We start from the raw sequence: 25,314 nt of genomic DNA on the forward strand, positions 1-25,314 counted from the left end.
GCAATATATATAACGTAAATACACAAGCAAGTGAAGAGAATCGCAACATCATATCGTGCTCGCAATGAGTGATATGACATTGTCTCTATCATGAATACACTTAGAAGACAGTCACGACAATCAAGTACTATCATAAACATCATCGTATCCAATATAATAATGAATTAGGGTTAGTACATGGTTAGATACCATCAAATCATCATAAAGTAAATTAAGCTATATCAATATGATCTATTAAATCACAAAAGACAAGATGAATCGGGGAGGGGCACTACACGCTACCCACCTTGGGCTCGACTTACTCTTGGAAGTCGCAAAGGTTAAGTTGAAAACATGCACACATTAATCCAAGAATTCCTTGAACATAGACAAATTAAAATCATTCCTTTAGGACAATTACCAACAATACACCTAATCTTTCTCATTTAAGGATTTATCAATCAATAGAACTTCCTAATCCAAACATTTCCTAGCTCAAGGCAAAATAATGACAACCAAAGTTTCCTCCCCATGCCTTATTTATTCAAGATAAATACATTACAAAATAGATAAAGCAAGTCACAAAATTCTTACTAGTTACATTGAGCATGCTAAATCATTAAAATAACTTTTAAGAGAGCTTCATTTAACCACATTTGTGAGACAAAACTATAATTTATATCACCAAGTTAGCATCTATGAACAAAATTCACAATAACTCACATCATTCAAGCACGACAATCACTCTTTTATCAGCTAGTTACACACAATCAAGAAGTCAGATATACATTTTACACCACATTATACACATAAGCACTTATTAAAGATAGGAAATCTGTAGTTCATTTACGTTTAACTATTCAAATTTCTCAAATCCAAATGCACTTCTATCCAATATTTCATAAAATCCAGAAAATTTGCAATACATTTCATCCTATTAACATATTTCATTCACTCAACTCATAACAACATTATCTAATTTTTGCTAAGTCTAGTGCACTTCTCCACGATGTCCTCCCTTGCACACACTATTAGTGGTTTGAGGTGAACATGATAGAGACTATACTTAACACAAAACGAGGGCCCACAATACTCAACATTCAGAATGACCACAAGAGATAACAACAACAAAAGATCAAGTCCGAAAAGAAAAGATTCTCAAATCCAACATTAAATCACGAAAAAAAAGATTGCCGGCATAATCAACAAGAAATAAAGCATGACAAGTGCCACAAAACAGAACAAAACAAATGAAAGAAGGATTACAGAAATCCAAAAATCGAATTAACTCCAATGATACTTCATTCAATCACCAAATAAATCAAGGCAACATAGCCAACTCATCCAAGTCTACATCACGAGGTGACCATTTCAGTCACACCAAAGGGAATAACCGCTAGACAGTCTCCAAGGTTACAATGCCCTGGATGTGTTAGAGAGTGCACATCGGACAATTAGGACCGTAATTTATTTTCATAGCCATATTCCTTTATTGTCTTTAATGCAATGAAATCTCTTATCTCTTACAAAAGTCTAAGTAATTATTTCTAATGACAAAGGACATTACTCAGAGAAGATAAAGTGTCTCATTCAAATTCTACAATTTTATATCATGATCTACACCAAACAATTCTTACACACATAATACAAACACTTTAGCTTCTATTCATAAGGAAATTAGCATATATTATCCCAACACAAGAAGTTAATTCTATAAGCTTTAATTAAGAGGATATACACAATTTATCTTACTCTATAGCATAATCATTTTTACATTGCTAGCATCCAAAGGTCAAGCATAAGAAACAAATACACCGTTGAACACAATTTTAATTTCTAGAGAGGACTAAAGAGAGAGAATCCAATGCATAAACATTTAAGATCTTCAAGGTTCCAATGTCTTTTTAAACACAAATCTCAAAGAACAATTCAAGTCAAAATGAACACTGTAGCACACCACACAAGACAAAGAGAAACAACCTTAACCATAGATCCTAGTGTTTGCAACACGAGCTCTGATACTAGATGTAATGCCCGCCAAAATACACTAGAGAAATACAACCAACTAACATACAACTAGAGATAATAATTTTCTTTTTTAAAAATCTACTAACACAACGTAGTAAACTATCATTACATCAAAAGCATTAATTAACATCTACAAGATTATATAAAATATCTATAACATCATAATTCCTCAAGTGGAATATATCACAACATCTACCATTCCCTAGGGTACTTCAACGCCATCACGTAAATAACTCTAACACATAAACACATCTCCATCTATGATACCATTCAACATTTATTACAGTCATTTCCTAATCGATTACTTTCCTCCTTAGCATGAGAATCATTATTCAACAAATGCATATCCTATCATATGATTCATATCCCATTATCCATTTGATTCATTTTAAAACACCAAACCAAATGTTCCTAATCCCTTTCCAAACCTTCTAACATGTCATGTTATCATGAATTATCAATTAGGCATCAACTACTGCAATCTAGTTCATTTCATACATCCTACAAGCTACTCATTCTTATTTATATTCTAGAGATATCCATGAACCAATAATAACATCATTTCCATTGAAACATTCATATAGCTTCTTCCAATCTAGAATTGCATCCACAATGAATATCCTTTTACAACATAGTCATTTACAATGAATTCAACAATCATGTTATGTTACAATACATCAAGATCTCAATACACTACAATTCCTATTACATATGTTTTCAAGATATTGTTACATATTCTTCCTTTATAATTACGCCTTCCTCATGATACAAGATACATAATCTCAATTCCACTACACAGAATATACTCCACGAATCCATCTACATGAACAAAAGATATGAACCCACATCCACGCACAAGAGCATCCAATGAAGAACATCTCAATGGAAGAAGGCATCAAACCACTCGACCATGTGGAACCATAAGGAACCACCCCCCGTGCTAGGAGATGACACAAGATATCACTCACACTCTAGATGTAGGCTGACACCTAGCTACCAAAGAGATGAAACAACTCCAAGACCATAATCATGACATAATCCACCATACATGACATCCAGAGGCACTGCAATACAAGCATAAGGAACTAGAATCAACATGTAGGGTAGAGTGTCATCACATGCTATCAAAGGATATCCTAGAACTCTGTCCCGACATCCGTGATATAGATGCGAAACTGTCTCAACCTTTGAGGAATCAAGGGAGTTTGGTTTATCCAGTTACCAGATCTTCCTATATCTCACTCCGGTTTACTCCAGGCCATGAGATGAGGCATCACCACAACACATTTCTTATCTAACTTAGATGAGTTACTACTACCCAACCCACCTAAGGTTAGTTATTATATTATCGCTTGATTAATACAATAAACCTCCAATGAGCTATCTAGACGGTCTAGACCCCTGCTCCAACCAACAAGGAATCCTAGTAGTCTATTCCTCGTGACCTCGACAAACTCATGGAATCCTACTCTACCTAATCATGCACCTAGACCTTAGGGTAACAACATACTCAAATTAAAAAAAAGGGCTCTCTGATGCATAACCCGGATAACCAAGGTTATACATCAAATAATAATCTCCAAGAACATGAACAACATATGCCAATATCACAGCCTTACAAAGGCAACCGATAATCCTTAGACATCAAGAATCTCATAAAGTCACTAAAATAAAAAAAAAGACTTTATATTTAATTAATTTAATTAAATAGTGACTAAAATAAAATATTAAGTCATAAAGTCACTAAAATAAAATAGTTTATTTTATTGCAAATGGAATCTTCTAGAAGCTTTTGGATGTGGAGATGAAAAAAGTATAAAGGGAGATCAGATTGAAGCTTCAAGGAGATTGGAGATTTGGATTTGGAAATTGATGAACTGATGCATGGCATTAGTGGAATCTCTAAGGACGCAAGCCTTTAGCAGATTGGATAGAAGGGCTGGACGAAATCTTAGTTCTTCATTGTGGGAGTAGGTTTGTGGGAGTAGGTATTTAAATATTTTTTTATTGGCAATTATGACTATCATTGCTTTATATTCTATAATCTTAAATTTTTTTATATATATATTTATGTATGTATGTAAATGCATACATACATACATACATACACACACACATATTTGTGAACCGTACTCATACCCAAGGATTTTTTTTTTCCATACTGCCATACCTATAACTTGTACCTGCACCCACACTAGAACCAGTAGCTTAGCCATGTTGTGATATAGGGTGGTATTGAGGTGTGCAACCCTGGCTACCAAGACCAAAACAAGGCCTTCATGACCCCATGGACCTTCATGGTGCATGTCATCTTTCAAATGCAGCTGAAACTCTGATATTGATCAATCCTCACTCCAAATTGCACAAATACACGTGCAAATGATTGCGGACTGATTATTTTTGTGTCGACTTAGTTTGTATTGCCCACCTCATGAGTTATTGGTGAGTACTTGCCAAAAACTTGCAGGTGATTCACTCACTAGGCTTGTTCTACTTGTGAGGACTTTTTGATCTACGGTTTAGACTCTTGTATGAGGGGTTAAGACGAGGTAGATGTTCAGACTGTTGTGTGTATTCTAAGATGAGGTGGATTTTCTTATTTTTGCAAGTGCAACTTATTACTGTGTTGGGATGTTGCATAAACTAAGCTTGGGATGCATGAAAGTGCCATATATAGTGTATAACCACGCCACTACTGGCATTTAATTTATGCGCATATTAGCTCTTAGGTTTCTTTGTGGTGGTGATTTCCCTATTTCAGGTTTATACATGTTGTAAGATAATTCTATTGCATTTTTCTAAGTTGCTTACTTATTCTTTACTGTGAAGGATCGAGCAAATGAGATTTATAAGAAGGTTGAAGATCTGAAATCTATCAGGGGAAGAAATCAAGATGCCATCTTGGCTGCTTGCCTCTATATAGCTTGTAGGCAAGAGGATAAACCTCGCACTGTGAAAGGTATGAATAAGAATATCTATGTATAAAGTTTGCTTCTTTAGCTCCGGAATTCGCAATGTTTGTGTTTATGAAACTAATATAGTTGTTTTCGCGTGTTATTATTTTTTCACCCAATTTGCAGAAATTTGCTCAGTTGCTAATGGGGCCTCCAAAAAGGAAATTGGTCGAGCAAAGGAATTTATTGTGAAACAACTAGAAGAGGAGATGGGAAAATCCATGGAGATGGGAACAATTCATGCTGGAGATTTTCTAGTATGTCGTTGTCACTTGGCTAACTTAAATTGTAACTTTGTATTATCTCTTATTAACCATATTTAGTCAATGTTTATAGGATAGGATTGAATACTTGGGGATTCACTCAATTTAAGGATTGAGGGAACTTAATTTTTGATTATTTCATTACGTATCATTATGCGCATTATGAACTCCAATGAAGGGTGATAAGTTGGTTTTGACAAGATGATGGAAAGCATAGGGCTTATGTAGGCTACTGTTTTTGCATCTTCTGGTGAAGTTTTTATTTCTGCACTCAATTGGCAAGTTCTATGATTGCATAATACTTGAGGGATTGAATATTTAACATCAGGGCTGACCACCGTGAAGAAAGGATCAATTTCTTGTTCTCCATACATTATTACCTTGTCCTAGAAGTTCTTTAACACAAATCATGACTCTTGCTGAATTTGATATTTCCAGGGTTTTACTTTTTGTGTCTCTAACTGTATGAGTTGTTTGAACTTTTTTTGGTTTTATGTTTTGTTTTGTGCAGAGACGGTTTTGTTCACATCTGAACATGAACAACCAGGCTGTGAAAGCTGCTACAGAGGCAGTTAAGAGGTCAGAAGAGCTTGATGTCAGGTAGTCTCATCTTGCTGTGTGCCTGCTTTCTCTATATATTTCTGTTTATTCATATTCTCATCAAAGCATGCTTTGCATCATATATAGTTTTCAACTTCTGGTGTGTATATTTCTTGGTTGGATCAAGTTCAGTGGTATAGGATAATAAAGGCATATTTACTCAATAAATACAGAATTGAATAGACAGATGGTTATCCCAACTTTTACAACTCATTTTAGTCTTTATTTAATATATGCAAGACATTTTCCCTAGAGATTGTAAGGTAGGGTTGTTGAGAAATGCACAGACAAGGTTTATTAATGTGGGTTTGTCCCCACCTAGTCAGAATAGGATTCAGTTATATGTGAAGTGTCTTTCATATTCTCAATACACTCACCTGCTCTACTTATGTAATACCCCTTTTGGTGGGATCTAGCTTGACCTTCAATTCTGATTGACGCAACAAGCAAATTAAAGCAGAAAAATATGCATTGATATCTGGAATAATTCTTGATTTCTGACTTTATTGACCTGGAACAATCATATGTCCACCTTGTTGTGACGTATTCACACATCGCCCCGTTGCAAATGGGGACCCCCACTTTTTTCTGCTTTCTAGAGTAGTGGTTAGAGTCTTGGCTATTAACCTTTGCGTTGAAGAGGTATAGTTGGTCGAGAGGCCAGGAATCAGGAGGATAGCCCTTCCTGTGGGGGGGTAAAATGAAGTGATGTAAGATGAGTAAGTGAGTGTTAAGGAGGGTCCTCGATTGCTTAAGGTTTACAATAGCAAAATGGTGAAAAGGTCAAATTGAGCACACAGAGAAAGAGGTTTGATGGAGGAACTCTTCAAAGTCTAAACCTAATCAACAATGCAAGTGCTTCTTTCATCATCAAGTGACGTATATGCATTCCGAGTGAAAGGTGATCTCCAAGAGTAAAATTTGACTAAGTATATAAAAACTTCGATTGCTCCCTAGTTGGAGCAAAATCTACTTCAATTGCACTTAGTTGGGAGCGATATGGACTTCTTGAGCAATATTTGAGGAATATGAGTGAGTTTATAAGCCTTTAACAACATCTAGATCATAGAAGAAGTGAAGCCTATCATGAATTCAACCAAGGAATGAAGAGAGATTGCCAGCAAGGGTTGCTTCTGTTGCTCCTCTCTAGGAGCAAAAAACCTCAACTGCCCCTTTCTCAAAGTGAATTTCACTTCATTTGCCTTGAGTTGAAAGCGAAGTCACATTCAAGGTGATTTTTGAAGACTTTTGGTGTATGGAAGCATAAACTAAGGCATAAAGTGATGATATTCAACTCAAAGGTGCATTTTTAAGCTACTTCAAGTGCTCCTTATTGAGAGTGAAATTCACTTCAAGTGCTCCTTATTGATAGTGAAATTGTTCCTAGAATGCACATTGAGCTTAGTTTGAAACACCTAGATAGATGGAATGAAGGAGAGTAAACAAGAATGCGCTAAGTGTCAAATTTCAATCCACTTCAGGTGCTCTCCAGTAGGAGTGAACTCTACTTCATGTGCTCAAAATTACTCCTAAGACCCCACATTGGGCATGATTTGACGTATTTTAAGTTAAGAAAGTGAGTATAAGTGAGCAAAGGTGAGTTAAGTGTCAACTTGAGGGTCACTTCAAGTGCTCTTTAGTGGAACCGAATTTCACTTCCACTGCCTTGAGATAGGAGCGAAATTTATTCTTAGGCCTTCTATGAGGTGTATTTGGCATGTTTTCATTAATCAATGGTTAAAGGACTTAAGGTTAGAACCTATAGAATGAAGGGAAGTGAGTAAGAGCGAGTTTAATTCCAAGTTTGAAGATCACTTCAAGTGCTCTAAGTTCAAAGCGAAATTCACTTCAAGTGCTTCTTTGGAGCGGAATTTACTTCATGTGCTCTTCCCTTGGAGTGAATTTTCCTTTGAAGCCTTGAATGAATATGATTTGGTGCGTTTGAGTTGTCATGAATAAAAGATAGTGAGCAAGACTTCGATTTGAGGAATCATTTTAGTTGCTCCTCCTTTGGAGCGATTTCAACTTCAAGTGCTCCTCAGATGGAACGAAATTTGCTTCATTTGCCCAGCATAAGGAGAAAAATTGCTTATAGAACATTGCCTTGAGCTGATTTATTGTCTTCGTTTTCTTAGAAAGGAGAATTTTTCGAATTTAAGTTGATGAAGGACAAAATTTGAGAGAACTTCAATTGCTCCTCTCTAGGAGCGAAAAACACTTCTATTGCTCCTTATTGAGAGCGAATTCCACTTCTTTTGCCTCCACCTTAGAGCGAAATCATATACAAGGTGATTAATGAAGAGAATTTGACATCTTGTTGCGTGTGAAAACATGAAATTGAAAGATGAATTGATGAGCATGAATTCGGCTAAGTACCCAAAAATTTCCATTGCTCCTTGAGTGGAGTGAAATTGCTTTCCATTGCCCTCCTTTGAGAGCAAAAATCTTCTCAAGGCAATCAAAATGACAATTTCAAACCTTTTACATGGAGGGATGATGATCTTGAGGTATAAGAGGGCAAGAGAGAGTTGAGTTTCCTACCACTTCAATTGCTCCCTGATTGGAGCGAATTTCATTTCCATTGCCTTGATCCAAGAGTGAAATTCTCTCGAAGGTTTTCCTTAAGGCTAATTTGATACATCCACTCACTAGAAAGGCAAAATCACAAGGTCTAAGTTGATGCAAAGACAAGGAATTGATAAAAGCTAGCTAAGAGGTGAGTTTGAGGGCTACTTTCTTTGCCTTTTGGTAGGAGCAAAATTCCCTCCCAATGCACTAATCATGCTTGCAAAACACATAAAAACTAGAGAATATATCAAGTTAGAAGAATTATCAAGGTTATATATTATGTGTGTTTGATATCATGTTTGTTTTGTTTTGCAGATGGGAGAAGATGGTGATTGCAAAGCAAAAGAAGGAGAGCAAGATCTACACCACCATGCAAAGGGGAAAACTTCATTTACAAGCACGAGAATGCCCAAGAGGAATCTCAACTCTCACCGCACCATGGAGACATGAAGAAATCAAAGTAGTGCGAAGGATGAAGTCATACAATCACCCCAAGGCAAGCAAGCGAGGATGCAGGAATTGCTCAACTACATCAATGCTTCCCACCACCACTACTTTGAGCGAACTTGAAATGTTGAGTATCAAGAGATATCTCTCAACATCCCTTCATGATGATGAATCAATTCTACAAGAGCAAGTAGAGGTGGCATCCCAATCACTACTCCACCAATCGAAGAGGTCCAACATCAACATGTCTTGATTCAATGAACTTGACTCGTCCATGATGGCATAAACTTTGAGGCACCTACCCCTATTATCCATTGGTCGAATATTCCAAAGATGACATGTGTCAAAATGTCGTAATTATTTCATTGGCCGAAATAGAGTTTGTTGTAACAAACCCTAATTAGGGTTTCATTGTAAAATCTCGACCATTGATCTCAAATTGATCCGAGCCATTGAATTGTATTGAAAGTATTATAAAAGGCTCAGGTCTCTTCATTTGTAAAGGTTAATAGAAGAATAGTAATAGAATAGAGGAATAGAATAGTGAATAGCAATTAGAATAGAAGTTATATTAGGAGGAGGCAAAGATTGTTGCCAAAACCTTGTTGTAAAGAACAATTGATTTCATTGAATTTATGGTGAATTTGATTTGTTACTTCAACAAGTCCCATGGTTTCTACTTCTTATTTGCTTTCATGTTATTAGATTGAATGGATGAATTTGTTGAATGCATTTGTGTGAAATCCGTTTAGTCCATACCACTAGCCTCTTGCTGATTGTAAGTGTGCCTTATGTGATCAATTGGAATGATATGAACCTAACTTTGAATTGTTATACATCCATTGTTTATGCATTAACTTGAATGGTAATCAATGTTTGATATTAATGATTTGAACATCTTTGAATTATCCCTTAGAGGATTGCATTGAGCTTGTGTCAAATTGTTCAAGTTGATGGTGAGACCTCGCCCAATAGGATTCCATTGAATCATTCACCCATTTTCTTGCATTCTTAGGATTAGAATAGACTCCCTAAACCCCATGCCTTTTGCTCTTTCTTTATTATCCAAGCAAATAGTTAGGATCTAAGTTTCAGCGATTCAAGCATTCAACAATTCAACGCAAGTCCCCTTTGTGATTCCCGCATAATCACATCAAACCATTGAGCTTATCCACACGTCGTAACCCGACATACAAAAACCTTGGAGTTGTCTCAAGTGATCCTTAAGCTAATCTTCAGCATTTGAGTAACTTTGTTCAAGAGAGGATAAGATACTTTTGGGTATTTATTCTGTGTTCGCATGTGCCTAAAAACACATCAACAAAATTGGTGCTAGAAAGAGGGCATGATCGCGATGAATGCCTGAACAACTAATATCCAGATTTTATCAATTCATGTTTGCGGGAGTAATCTTAAGGACTTTTTCCACCCTCCTCCCGTGCTCAATAGAATTGGCCCTAGAAGGAGGGCGGAACATTGAATTGTATATCAAAGTTCTCTCCCAAGTGGAGAGTCATCAAGTAGAGAAGCTACCTCAAATATTTCAGACTCGCATCCTCCTCTTCACGCTGAATAGAATTGAAGCAGAAGAAAGGCATGATTGTGGATACATGAATGAAGCAGTTGATGCTGGAGTTTATCAAGTCATACTTTGAAGCAGTTGCCAATAAAATTTACACAAGGAAGAGGGTGATCACTAAATTATCAATTGGACTTACAAAAGAAAGGAAGCACTTCGCGCAGCTGGAACCAGTTGAGCTTTCAAGTTGAATTTAAGATTTGCAAGATCTCTTTATTCCAAAAAATCCAAAAAAATGAAAAACCAGAAAAATCCAAAAAATCAAAAAGAAAAGAGAAAGATTTATCGATGGAGCAACAACAGTTTCAAGATGAGCAACAAGTTGATATTCCTCAACTTTGGTGGAGATTGAATATATAGCTATACCCACGCCGCTTGTCCGAGTTTGCAAGGCCAAGACAGTGTAGAATCCATGAGACAAATGAACATGATGAGATGCATTGCTTCACATACCTATCAAGGATGGAATCAGCAGCACAAGGAAAGATCTTCTTTTGGGATGTTCCCAAGCCAGAAGTGAAAGAAGACAATTTCAGTGTCCCAGAGAGAAAGGATCCTCTTTCAAGCTTCTTATGGATGATTGAAAATCAACTTGTTTTGAATGGTGAGATGCATTTAGAAAGCATATTGCTACCATTGTGGTGTAGGATTCATAATGCACCCCACTCTGAATTTACTTGCTCATTATGTGAAATGGCTATCAACCAAGTTAGATATCATTCTGGAATACCAGCCTTATCTGAGGAATGTTAATTCTTGTAGCGTCAGTCGTACAATTTTATAATTCCGATGCATGATAAATTGATTATATGAAATTTGAATGTTAACATATATGATAATAGATAAACTATTAGTATATACGTTAACATTAAATGATAAATAAAATCAAATATGAGTTATGGCATTTGCCACCGATAGCACTATTTCATGTTAATGAAGGCTGTGATTAAGCGATTCATGGTAAATTGCATTCCTTACAATCAGTCAAGCAAGCGATGATCTTAGTGTTTGTTAAGTGCTGTTAATAAGTGGCACGTAGGGAAGAGACGTGTCTTCCCACATAGGAAGACATATCTCTTCACTACGTACCCTCTTATTCACATATATAACATTCATATAGCGAGGAGGAAAACAATACAGCAATCGATAAGTGTCGTGCATCCTTCCCTTCACACTACAGCAGTTTAAATTTAAATTTCAGATTATATCTTCATCTCTTCTATCCTCTTGATCTGCATAAGAAATACTTGAAACAATAATCATTAGAATTAGATTGTCGGAGTTAGAACTCTGAATTTTGATTGAGACTATATTGATCACAGAATTTGATTAAACTTAACATGGTATCAGAGCTAAGTTAAGGAACATCAAATTAAATTCTGTAACAATCATATAGACTTTCACTCGGCTCTTAGAAGATCACATTCCTATAATCTTAATGGCAACCGGAGTTAGGTTTGAAGATCGACTAGATGGAGCATCCAATTTTGTATCTTGGAAATTCAGGATCATGCTTGTTTTTAAAGAAAATAAAATTGACTCCCATGTCAAAAGTGAAATTCCTTAACCCTCTGATGATACGGAGAAAATTCAGTGGAGCAAGGACAGTGAGAAGGCTCTTAAGATAATTGTGGATTTAGTGAGAGATCACATTGTGTCAGTTATTTCTAAATATGAGACGGCTTTTCATATGTTCAAAGCCCTAACTGACATTTATGAAATCAACAACACTAGCAGGGCTCTCACCTTGAAGAATCAACTACACCATATAAAGATGAATAAAGCAGAGACAGTTACATCCTATTTCTTGAGGATCATTGAGCTTAGGGATCAACTATCCACTATTGGACATCTAGTAGACAACAAAGAACTTGCTATGATGGCCCTAAACGAACTTCCTACCTCATGGGAATTGTTCATTCAAGGAATCAGTGCTCGTTCTAAATTTTCTAAGTTTGATAGATTGAAAACCAATTGCATTCAAGAGGAATCTCGGCTTGTCACAAGAGGAGTAAAACAAAACAATGGTAATGAGGACATTCAAGTTCTAAACTCTAATTCCCACAAGAAAGGAAAGAAGAAGAACATTAAGAGAAAGAGGGACAAAGGCTCAAATGGAAAGGGGTCTTCAACGAAGAAGAGAGACATTTCTGAAGTACAATGTTTTAGATGTGACCAATATGGGCACTATGCAATGAAGTGTCCAGACAGGATCAAGCGACATGCTTCAATGGTAGAAGTTAAGAAAGGGAGTGATTCCGAGAAACTAGTTTTCTACTCAGCCCTCTCTAGTCAAGTCACCTCCAGTTCCAACTCATGGGTGATTGACAGCGGAGCATCTCGACACATCACTGGCTTTCGTGAGCACCTAGATACACTTGTGGAAAATTCAAATGAAGAAGTGACAATTGGTGATGACTCAAATTATCCAGTTATGGGAATAGGAACCTGAAATATCAACCTAAAGTCAGGTATATCCCTACAGCTGACTGGAGTTCTATTTGTACCTGGTATAAAGAGAAACCTTGTTTCGGTTTCTAGACTTGAAGATAAGGGTTACAGATTAACCTTTATGGAAGGAAAGGTACGTGCTTGGCCAAAGAACTCCACCATCAAGAAAGCCCACACCATTGGAGTAAGACAAGGGAGCCTCTACAGACTTTGCACCACTCCATCTCAAGCCTTGATTCATGAGACTCCAGATTCGAATGAAATTTGGCACAAAAGATTAGGGCACCTTCATTTCCATGCCCTACCTAAGATAGAGAAGATGATGATTGGCTTACCCAAGTGTTGTGACCATTTCACACATCGCCCAATGCAAATGGGGGCCCCCTTCTTTTTGCTCGTTTTGCCTGTTCTTTTTCTCTGCTTTTTAGGGTTTTGGTAGTTTGTCAGTTGTTTGGATTTAGGGTCAAGCCTTAGGGTTTCTGTTTTGTCGTTTTCGGGCCAAAGTCCAGTCAATCTTGAGAATTTTTTTAAGCTTCCTTTCGTAGGATGCAATTTTGAATAAAGTGAATTCGCCAGGGGCTAAGTGAGTTGATCTATTTTCAATTGGAATTTTGAATGAAGAGTCTAAATTTGTCTAAGTGTGAATGATGAAATTGCGAATTTTGTCCAATTGAGTGATTTTGACCAAATTTTGAAAATTTTGATATTTGATCCCGGGCATTGGAAAGGTCTTGTTTTTGCCCTGTGAAGTGATTGTAATCCCGAAATCATGATATTTTGGCCTGTAGGAGCAAAATCGCTCCTGTCCCTCAGTGAAGGACCGGAGCTCGTTTTCAAAAATCTTACTGTCCCTGCAGGATCAAGATGATCTTTCGAGTGGAAGTGATAAAGGGAGGGATGATCTTTCCGTTGAATATAATTTGAAGAATTTCACAAGCATGGAAATGTGCCAGGAGTAAAAATCGCTCCTATCCCTCAATGAAGGACCGGAGCTCAAAATCAAACATTGCCGTGTCCTTGCAGGATTTGAACAACTTGACGATTTGAAGAGATCAAAGGAGATATGTTTTATCAATTGAATATAACTTGAAGTGCCTTCGTGAAGGAAAACGGACCAAAAATGCAAAGTTCGCTCTTGTCCCTCAGTCAGGGACTAGGGCGAAATTCAGTGTAGCTCCCGTCCCTCTCCCAGGGACCAGAGCGAAATTCCTCATAGGGCAAAATTTGGGTGAAGATTGAGCAAGTTTTGAGTTTGAAGCAAGAAAGGAGGGTGAAATGAACCCGTTGAATACAAATTGAAGATTACAAGACATCAATAGGAGACTCAAATTGGCCTAGGCGCTCCTGTCCCTCAGTCAGGGACCAGAGCGATTTTTGCCTTAGGTCAATTTCTGGCCAAGTTAGAATGAATTCCAAGCCATGGATGAATGAAGGGATGCACAACAAGATCGTTGAAGATGAATTTTGGGGTTGGCAAAGTGTAATTGAGCTTGCACATGAAAATTCGCTCCTGTCCCTCAGCCAGGGACCAGGGCGAAATGATGATTATCTTGCCTTTCACTCAAAGTATAAACCACTCCAAGTCAGGATACATGAAGGCAAGGACGTTTTGAAGCATCTCAACGAAGAACAAAGTTACAAGGACCGCTAAAGTTGAAAGAATTGCACCAAATGCCCAAATTCGCTCCTGTCCCTCAGTCAGGGACCAGAGCGAAATTTCTATGAAGGCTTGGGTTTTGAAGGTTTATCAAGTTTCAAGGGTCTAAGAGGGATCAAAGGACCTCATTCTACATGGTGAAAGTGATTGCAAGTTGATACAAACTAGGATGAGCCCAAAACATTGAAGTTCGCTCTTGTCCCTCAGTCAGGGACCAGGGCGATATTTACCATATTGGCCAAATCCTTCAAAAATCACGCCAAGTCAAGATTGTACAAGGTTGCACAGGATCTAAGGTGTCTTAAGAAGGTGATATGCAAAGAAATCAAACGTCAAAAGGTGATCAATTGAGCCAAGGAGACAACATCGCTCCTGTCCCTCAGTCAGGGACCAGGGCGATTTTCACAAGATCGTTCATCTTCCTTCAAAATCATGACAAGGCAAGGATACACAAGATCAAGGATATCGTTTGGAAAGCAATGAACAAGAAACAAAGGTTACAAAACGACAAATTTAGGCTAAGATACAAGGTTCGCCCTGTCCCTCACCAAGGGACCAGGGCGATAATCCTCCAAGCATCAAAATGCCTTGTTAAAGACAAGTAGAACAAGCATGGAACGAAAGGATAACTTTGTTTCTTCCTCATGATGAAATTTGGTGATCATAGAAGCTAAGATCAAGGAGAAAACACCAAGATCGCTCCTGTCCCTCAGCCAGGGACCAAGGCGATGATGGTCACAAGAGACATTCAGTTACGAAACCAAGTTAATCAAGTTCGAAATTCCTTACAAATATGCCAGTTTCAACGTGAAGATGATGGTTTTGAACGTCGAAAGCACAAGAATCAAGGCCAAAATGAAGTTCGCTCCTGTCCCTCAGTCAGGGACCAGAGCGATGGGGTTTGTATCTTTCCCTTCTCCTAATTTTTGGCGCTAAAGCAATTTTTTAAATTTTATTAAATGCTAGAAAAAATCGATAAATCAAATTGATAGCATTTAAAAATTGCGCTTGGATATTTAATTAATTAATTTTGCCTATTTTAAAAATCGAATTAATTAATTGTAAAGGCATTAAATGAATTAATTATTATTTTAAATAAAAATCAAATTGGAGCGCTTGGATTTAAATATTTTATAAAAGTTGGCCCTTGTTATTTATTTAAAAATCATTTTAATTTCTTTATTTTGGCAAAGTCGGCCTAGAGGTAAATGAGAGGTGAGCGCTTATAAAAGGAGGGTGAAAATTTTCATTTTCACATTATCATTTTATCATCTTTCATATACGATTTTGGAGAAGTGCGATTTGTATTTACAAGGAGCGAATTTCCATTCCAAGGAAGGCGCAAACATCATCAAGGAAGTGCGAACTTGAAGTTAAAGTAAGGCGAACTTGCCAAAGACATTAAAGATCATATCAAAGACCCCCCCAAAGGTGGCGAAGTTGCTAGCTTGAGAGAGATCACGTTGAAGCCACCAAATTTCGAGTTTTGCCTAGGCGAATTTCTTGTTTTGCATTTTAGAGTTAAACTCTCAAGTGAGGTATGGCGAGGATCCCTTGAATTTTGAATTTTGATCGTCATAGCTTCAAATTTTGAATTTTGAAATTTTGAATTCCAGTAGCTCAATCGTTTTTAGGAAATGATAACTCAAAGACTTATCATGAAGTTTCCTAATCTTTAATCTAATCTATGTTATGCATTGCAATATCTAGTTACTTATTATGAAATGTTGTGTAGGTATGGCGACCCCGAAGGCGGGAGCATCCACCAGTCGTCCAGCTCTCATGAAGGAAGATCAAAAGACCGAAGAAGTGGAGACCAAGATCGTGTCTAAATGGAGCAACATTGGAGATACCAACTTGGGCAACTTCAGCACGAAGAAGTTTCGAGAGGTCCCCTACATTGGCAAGCCATCACCTGTCGCCAGGGGAATAATCGAAAGTGGCATCATTAAGGCGGCCGGCTTCCCTCCAGCAGTTCAGTGCCATGAGTTGATGATCGAGTGTGCTCGTCATTATGATCCTCAGTCCAGAACGATCGTGTCCAAGGAAGGAAACACTTTAGCATATCTTTCAGAGGAAGCTATAAGTGAGGCTTTCCATCTTCCAGAGCACAAGGATATGATATACAAGAGCATCGAAAGAGCCAGGTCCATGTACGAAGATGATCCAGATGCTTGCCTAAGCATCATCAACAAGAACTGGTTACTCAAGAGTCGTCCTCGCCTGAGCAAGATCCCGAACACACCACATAGGATTGATTTCCAGGAGGAGTACAAAGATTTGATTACAATGCTCAACCGAGTTACAGGAGCCCCTCAAGCCTTCTACTTTGAAAGGTGGATGTTCTACTTTATCCAGGTGATAGTTCAGGGAAAAGGAACAATTCATTGGGCTAGGATGATTAGCCATTGCTTGGACGTACAGTTGAGGAGACTAAAAGCTACCAAGTCCTTCCACATGAGTTCATACGTCATATATGCTTTGATTAGGAGCTTTGAGTATGCAGGACTACCTCACAGAGGAGTGATTGGAAGAGGACCTGGCGAGGTCAGAGTTTGTGATTCCTATGTCCACTTGCATCATCCGCCAGGAAGCAACTACAAGTTAGTTAATGATACCTTCACGATGAACATCACAAGGACATTGCAAGGTGGGATTCACAACAGATTATCACAGGATGCACAGGAACTAGTAAAGAGGTACGGTGCTTGGTTTATCCAATTTCCGAAGTTTACTTATATTAGAGTTCATGGATGTCCTTCACCTCCATACATGTTGCCGAGATATCCGACAGACAGAATAGTGTTACTTGAGGTAACAAGACAGTTGGCAGCTTATGCGAAGGCATTCAGACACAGACATGGAAATGGAGTTCCTGTACCTATCATCTTAGGCAATTCAGTTGAGGTATGTCCTAATGCTTTAGCCATGGATGACGCAGAGAAGGAGTTAGCTTTGTATTCTTTTTCATCCTTTGCCTTGAGAGAAAGCTTTGATCCACATGGATATATAGAGGAGACAGTCGGTAGGAAGTTTAAGCATGAATTTTAGATAGAAGATTTTATGATGAATCTCTTAGACGATCTTGAAGTGAAAAGAAAGATGCATTCTAGATTGCCTTTGGATTTCATCAGGAAATGCAAGATTTACAGAGTGGCCGACCAAGCACAGGATAGTGGCAGACATCTCCAGTCATCCTATGACCGAGAAAGCAAATCAGTAAGGTTAGATTGGAATGAGCCCGAGGTTGTGGATCTAGATGCTTTGATGGCTCCAGTCTTGTCTTGTACTCGCAGATGGGTTGATGTGCAGCATCAGAAGTTGTGAGAGCAAGGCATAGCTATGACTTTCACTTTGGAAGAGAAACCAGCCGAAGGTGGAGCTAGTGTAAGCGAAGGTAATCCTAATCCCAGAAATACAAATGAAGGCAACCTTCGAAGTGCAAGTGAAGGCGATCTCCATCCAAGAGGCTCGAAGAGGAAAGAGAGACCTGAAAAGAGAGAATCTTCCAAGAGGAAGCAAGGGGCCAACCGAGATCGTTCATCCGGCACATCTTCTCGACCTGAGAAGAGGACACTTGAAGTGGAAGATTCTATGGAGTCAATGGTACAGAATGATAAAGAAGGGCAGGCAACGGGTGGATCTCTTCAAGACAATGAGTTGCATGAAGATGGGGAAGATAATGAAGTAACATCTCCTCCCAGAGAAGAAGAATTGCCCAAGGAAATACAGGTTAAAGAGACAAGATCTGCCATCCCAGATTGGTTGAAGGAAAGATTGACTAAGGTGATCGTGATTGAGGACGAAGACAATGTAATTGACTTGGAGAGCCTTGTCGGACATTCCCAGGAAGTGACAGAAAAGAGGAAGGCTACCAAGATGTCCAAGATGATTAGAGATGAGACTGGTACCAGAAAGTTGCAGATAGCTACACCGGCAGTGGACAAGTATGAAGGTGAGATTTTAGCAGAGGAATATGATATAGAGACATTTGAGCTAGGTCCATCCACAGCCGAGCAGACACTTGATGATGCCACCGATTCATTTGAGGCCTTGAAAGACAAACTTAGGGAAGAAATGGAGAAGAATAGGAAGCTTGAGAGAGAGGTTGGTGCATGGAGAACATATTTCAGCCATCTCAATCAACCTTTAGGACGTCAGGATCCAGCAAGATCACCCATACAGGCACTTCCCCTTCAATCAATTGGTGAGGCAGAGAGATTCAAGAGTATGGTTCAGCGTATGAGTACTTGGATGGACAAATCTCATACAGTTGCCGTAGAATTTGCAACAAGGATGATGAAGACTATTCATAGGGCTATTCAGGTTCTTGAGATTATCCACAACTTGATGATAACAGTAGCTGCTTTTGCTCATACCAAAGAGGTTATCATTTCTGTCTTGAAAGTAATCAGACAAACATCGAGGAAGGTCTTAGCGCAGGAAAAGATCATGCATGGAGGACCTCATAGTTTGCTTCAGTGGTCAACCTTACTCCAGATGAAGGAAGTTCTCTTTGAGGACATCAGTACTAGATGTAGCCATGTTGAGGAGGTGATCAACCCGATCCAGGACAGAGTATTTGAGGTACTACGTACCATTCTTGGCAGGAGGATCGAAGTTGAGACAGATGTGGATTTGCAGGAATTGGAAGATAGAATCAAGGTCATCTTTTGCAAGGATGCCAATATCACAGATGAGCAACAGGACCAGATGTTTGCTACCATGCTCCTGATTGAAAAGACTAAAGAACTTGAACCTGGATGGGACGCAGCTCTTCTAGATGCATTTGATCAGGTCATCCACTTGGAAGAAAGAATGAAGAATCTTCCCGAGATTCCAATTGCTGAGATCGAAGGGATCGTGTCAAGATTCATTGCATATGCTAAAAAAGAGAATTGGAAAGGGAATAAGATTCTAGATGAGAGGTTGTTATAGATGACATGGCACCTTAGTTGTCATTGGTTTGTGTCTCCTAGATTTTCGTGCCAAATTTAATAATTGGCTATGCATTTAATGTTGTGCAATAAAAGGGGAACTTTTGTAACAAACCCTAATTAGGGTTTAGGTGTCATGATCTTGACCGTTGATCAGCTTTTTGATTTGGACCTTTCATTGTAATTGAGGATGCTATTTATACCCTCATTTCATTTCATTTTCATAATAATTAGATGTAAGAAGAAGATTAGATTATTGATGTATTAGAGAGATTAGAGTTTAGAAGCAATTTACTTTTTGTAGCAAGATTGAGCTTTGAAGAAAAAATTCAAACAATTGTTGTACATGATAACTTTGAAATCAATGAAATATTGAAGTTATGGTGTTTTGTTGCAATTTTCTTGGTTATCTTCATGGTTGTTCAATTTTCTTGAATCATTCTCAATCAAAGTAGTGTGTTAATTCGAAGGACAAAGTGTTGGACTTGATCTTTGGTAGGATTCGCTTTCCAAACCACTAGCTTCTTGCTAATTGTAGGAACGCTTTGCGTGGTCAACTGGAGAATACTTGAATCACTTAACCTTCAATCATTGTTGTATCTTGGATATGTACCTTCGTGGCAGTGTCTTTGATCCTTGATGTATTGAAAAATCATTTGTTACCTTAGAAGATCGCATCAATTTCAATTGAGTTGTTATTTTATGGCAAAATTGAAGTTGGTAGAATCTTGCCAAGTCTTGTCCACATTGAGTCATTCTTAGGGTTAGACTAGATTAGATCTCTTGCAAACCCTATCCTTTTGTTATTTTTTGAAAAGCTTCTTTAGTTTAGCAAAATCTTCGGCAACGTAAGGCCCCTTGAGGACACAGCAAATCACAACGACCACTGGTGCTTATCCACACGTAGAGACCCTACTTACAAGAACATTGGAGTCATCCTAACTGATCCTTCTTGCGAAATCTTCAACAGTTAGCGACTTTATTCAAGAGAGGATAAGATGCCGTTGGGTATTTTATTCTGTGTATGATTGTGTACAAAATACACGTCAACACCAAGCTAAGTCACAATTCTGAAGGAGCCTGCAAGGGGTGTGCCTTGGGAAAGAATACTAAAGGGTCTTTCAATTCTAGCAACAGTAAATCCAAAAATGTATTAGAATTAGTTCATTCTGATTTATGTAGACCCATGTCTGTACCCTCCTTAGGGGGATTTTTATATTATGTAATATTTGTAGATGATTATTCTAGGAATACTTGGATATATTTTCCGAGGTACAAAGAGTCTGAAGAAATCCTTTCTAAATTTAAGGAATTCAAAGCTCTTGCAGAAAACATGACAGGTAAGAAAATCATAACCTTAAGAACAGACAATGGGGGGAATACACTTCTGATATGTTTAAAGATTATTGTTACCAATTTTTCGCTTCTAGCTGAAAAATAGGTTAAGATATGCTAGTTTTTACAAAATGAAACAAGTGTGTACTACTTCTGCTATTTTGGTGTTCCAACTGCACTAAGGAATGAGCTAAAGATGGTATTTTTAAATACTTCTAGTCTGTAACAGCAAAAGAGAGAGACATCTCATCAAAAGGAGAAGTATTTTTATTAATATTCAAACATGCGTCCCACACAAAGAGCCGTGAGACTAGTTACATGCATCAGGTGCAGAAAAGAAATACACAGATATGTATACATAAGTACAAAAAATGAAGAGAGCATGTTGAGAATGGAACCAGTCATTGCCTGAATGACTGGAACGGTTGGAGGAGACTCGATGTTGCCTTTGTCTTGCTGCTTCACCCTGGTCCGTATCTGCTTTCCTTCTGGTATCTGCAAAAGAGTTAAAATATGCAATGCGTTAGAACATTTTGTTCTAAGCAATGGCTGCCTACATTCCTAACATGTGTACTAATGCATGCATATATATATATAATCCCTACATGCATCAGATGCATATAACTAGCATCACAGAGGGATCTCGAAAGGCAAATATCAGATCAAAGGAAAATCACCATACATATGCATATTTTTGCTAACATGTTTGCTTCATGTGCAGGATTAGGAAAAAGGACAGCTTGCTGGTCATAAAATTCACAAATGAGTGGGGATAAATGAGGCTCCCACAAGGGTTGAGCCCAGCTCATGTGAAACAATAGCAAGGTCTCATACAATTAAGTTATATCAGAGCTGGTGATAGAAAAAGAGTAACAAAACGCAAGTATGCGATCACATGATCAGCCAATAAGCATGATAAGGCTGTCCTTTCTAAAGGACGTGGACAAGGTATTTATGCATGCTAATGAGATATGCAGTGCATACATAAAGCTGTACACTAAGTATAGAAAATGCAACATTCAGTTTTTCAGATTCAGTGGGAAGAGAATAGTAAGGAATACAATGTATCTTCAGAATCATAACGAAGACATTTTCTAACACAATGCAAGATACCATTAAACACAATTATGGAAGGGATGCATATAATCAAAGATACAATCATAGTGATCAATTCACAAAGGCATGCAGTCATATTTCAGAAAACGATACAGACAAGAATCAAAGTCAGTATGGACAACAATCATTCACGCCACAGGTCACATGTCTTAGAAGATGTATGCAAGGATGTATTCATGTCAGAGTAATCTCCATTATGCAGCAAATAGAGCAGAGTAGTGTAGCACAACATGATGATAATGATTTCACGCATAAGGAGTGTTGTCATGCCTTTAAAGGAATGAATATTTCAGTAAAACATAGTGGAGATTATACTGTCAGAAGTCTGGCAAATACTACAATGCGCAAGGTCAAATTTTCTTATAAACCACAAGTGCATAGTCACAGTCAATTTACAATCGTGAAAAGAATGCTTTGCAATATAAGTAACAGAAAGGAACATCTCAGCCATCACATAACATTATGGCTATCATGAAAGCATGACAGGGATCACAAGGAAGTGTGCTTTTTTATAATCTTATGTTAAAGACTTCAGGATGCAGAAGAACAGTAAATGAGCAAGTTGCTGTTATAATCAAAACAAAGGTAGCAGCAGCCATCAAAGTATCAAGCAGTAAGCTTTGTTTCACCTATGCATCTATGCGTAAAAATGCGGAAATGAAGTGCATCACTTCCAGTTATGACAGTGAGCTGTTCATGTCACAAAAGGAAGTACATAATCTGCTAATAGCTAAGTAGATGTCACATGAAATGAATGAATTATTCAAAGTGCATCTCTATCTGATTATTTGCAACTACATATCTTCCATGACAGCAAGTGCACGGATCTTCAAACAACATTAATATGCTTTTTCCAAGGGGTATAAGAGAAGATGCATGCGAGGAGCATGAACAAAATGTGCAAATATTTACAAATGATCATTAAGAGGACATTTTATGCATTGAGCTTGAAATTTTTTATGATAAACTGGAAGAGGCATTATTGATCAGATATTTCAACAATTTCAAGACAGCTACATCCTTGCAAATGATATTCAAATTCAAGAGTATTTTGTGCAACAAAGGTACCAAATATCTCAGTTATCTATGAACACTAGCAAAAGCCAGGATAATACATTTCTCAGGCATTGGCAGCCCTAAACAACGATAGAGAGCCTCGGAATATGCAGCAGACCATGAGAGAAGTGCAGAACCATGTATAATTCAGAATAGCCCTCTGTGTATGATGACAATCACAGTTCAAGGACAATGATTAAGAGGAGGAAAGGGTTTATGAATTCATAAGCTTAGAAACATTTTTCCTGGATCGAATTTAGCACACAGAGAAGCCAGAAGCACATAGTGGACAGCATTATTACCCACGTTTTCATCAGAAGGTTCAAAACCGAATTATTATTGGAGGAGGTTCATTCAAGCAGTGGCCATTAATGGCGTAAAACTTTGCAAGGCATTTCCAGAAAATGCCCTTTCTAGCTTGCAAAATGTGAATGCTTTTGACGGCCTGCAATTTCTTTCAGAAACCTCCTTTTTTTTTTCCAGAAAAACCATAACATGGTGGCCAAAAGAGCAGAGATAAGAACAAAAGCAACAAAATATGGAAAGAATCAGTCAAAGCAGCTGCTATATAGGCCCAATTTGCCTTGCAATCAAAAAATGGGGTCGGTTTCCAGTTTTGTAGCTTACCTCGCATTTTATGCAGAGAGACTGTGGCACATACTCAAATTTCGCGGCCCCTGTGAAAGCCCAAACAGGCCGCAATACGCCCAGCGCTTAGAATCGCGCCCAGCACACAACAAATGACCATTTTTTCCTCCTTTCATTCCCAGTTCAAACCCTAGCTCGTGGCGGCGACCAGAAGTTTTCAGCAGAGAGAGATGAAAATATCGAATGAAGTGAGGAATGAAGACTTTAGGTTTTCATGTTCGCCTTTGTTCTATTTTTTTCCCCCCCTCTTTCTCCCCGTGAAATACCTAAGGAGGGGCGATTAAATGTAATATTTGCATTGTTAATACTTCTTAAGTGATTTAATATCACTAAATATTTTATTTCAATCCAAATATCTTATTAAGTGATTTTAAATCACTTAAGAAGTATGTCTTTTAATAAATGTAAATGAATGCATTTTTTAAAGTGGTTAAAAAATATATCATTACTAAATTAAACATTTGTTTTTTCCTTTTTTTTTTATATATATTTAAAGTAAAAATGTAATAAATATAATAAGGAAAATTATTTACTAAAGTGTAAAATAAAACACTTTATTAAATATATTTTTTAAATTACAATTATTATTTAATAAATAAAGATAATAAAATTATCTTATTAAAGTGATTTATTTTATTTATCACTTTAATAAAATAATTTTATTGTTTTTATGTTATTAAAATCTTTACTTTAAATATAAAAATAAAATCAAACAAATGTTCAATTAGGTAATGATATTTTTTAAATCACTTTAACAGATATTTATTTTCATTTATTAGGAGGTCAAAGAGAGATATTTTTTGCATTTATGAAGGCTTGCAGGCTTGTCAGGGATATTTCAGAGTCATTTATGATGCATTTAAGGGCTTTTATGGTTGCAGTATGGGTGGCTTGAATTTTTGGCTCAAGTACATTCCCTTTCAGACATGTTTGGGGCCCTAAAAGTGGGTTTTTTTGAGTCTGCTCGACCTAAGAAGAGGAGGTGGAGTCTTTTTGACTGCCTTGGCAAAAGCATATATACTAGAAGACTTCATTTTTGTTAGGGTTCTTCTTCATTCATCTTTTAGCAGACTGTAATTTTTGAGTTCTCTCTGTAGGAAGGAATGTTTTTGTAACACATTTTCAGGAAATATAAAGCTTGGTGATACCTTTTTGGCAGGGACAATAGCTTGGCTCACCTCTCTACTTCTCATTTTTTCTGTTATTGTGTCTTTAGTGTTGGTCAGTTCTCTGTGGTTGGCCTTTGCCCCCTTAAAATTGCACTTTCTGTTGATACCTTATACATAAATACATATGTTCTTGCAGGTCATAAGCTGTGTGTTTTTAGTAATTATCAGTCTTAGGTTGTGAAAGGAGTTTTTTTCTCTTAGGACTGTGATTATCCAGCCTTCTTATGAAGTATTGATGCAAAGATTATGGGTTGTTGGTTAGTGTAAAAGAGCTTTATTATCACTGATATATTGTGTATCTTTTGCTTAGTTGGATTTCAACATATCATCTGGTGCAATCACCTTAGATTTAGATTTCAGTTTTACATGTTCTCCTCCTTACTCTTTTCCTTGAAGAAATTGTTAGTTTAGGTGCAGAATTTGAAAAGAACCAGCTTACTCTGGAGGTTCACTCCAATTTTTAGGCAACCCGTAGGCCTAGGAGGGTTCCCATGTGTCACAAGCCTACTGAGTTGATAGCTTAGCAA

The 25,314-nt window shown here is 37.5% G+C and overlaps 1 protein-coding gene across 5 annotated transcripts in view; it reads left to right on the forward strand.

The window, feature by feature from the left end:
• Positions 1–25,314, forward strand: part of LOC131060372 (transcription initiation factor IIB) — a 69,873-nt gene that overhangs the window by 22,760 nt on the left and 21,799 nt on the right. For all 5 annotated transcript variants that reach the window (XM_057993561.2, XM_057993560.2, XM_057993563.2 and 2 more), the window contains exons 3-5: positions 4,837–4,966; positions 5,088–5,218; positions 5,736–5,824. In XM_057993561.2, coding sequence (XP_057849544.1) covers positions 4,837–4,966; positions 5,088–5,218; positions 5,736–5,824 — 350 coding nt within the window. The remainder of the gene's footprint in view (positions 1–4,836; positions 4,967–5,087; positions 5,219–5,735; positions 5,825–25,314) is intronic.

The sequence above is a fragment of the Cryptomeria japonica genome, chromosome 4, assembly GCF_030272615.1.
Source record: "Cryptomeria japonica chromosome 4, Sugi_1.0, whole genome shotgun sequence".
Taxonomy (NCBI): Eukaryota; Viridiplantae; Streptophyta; class Pinopsida; order Cupressales; family Cupressaceae; genus Cryptomeria; species Cryptomeria japonica.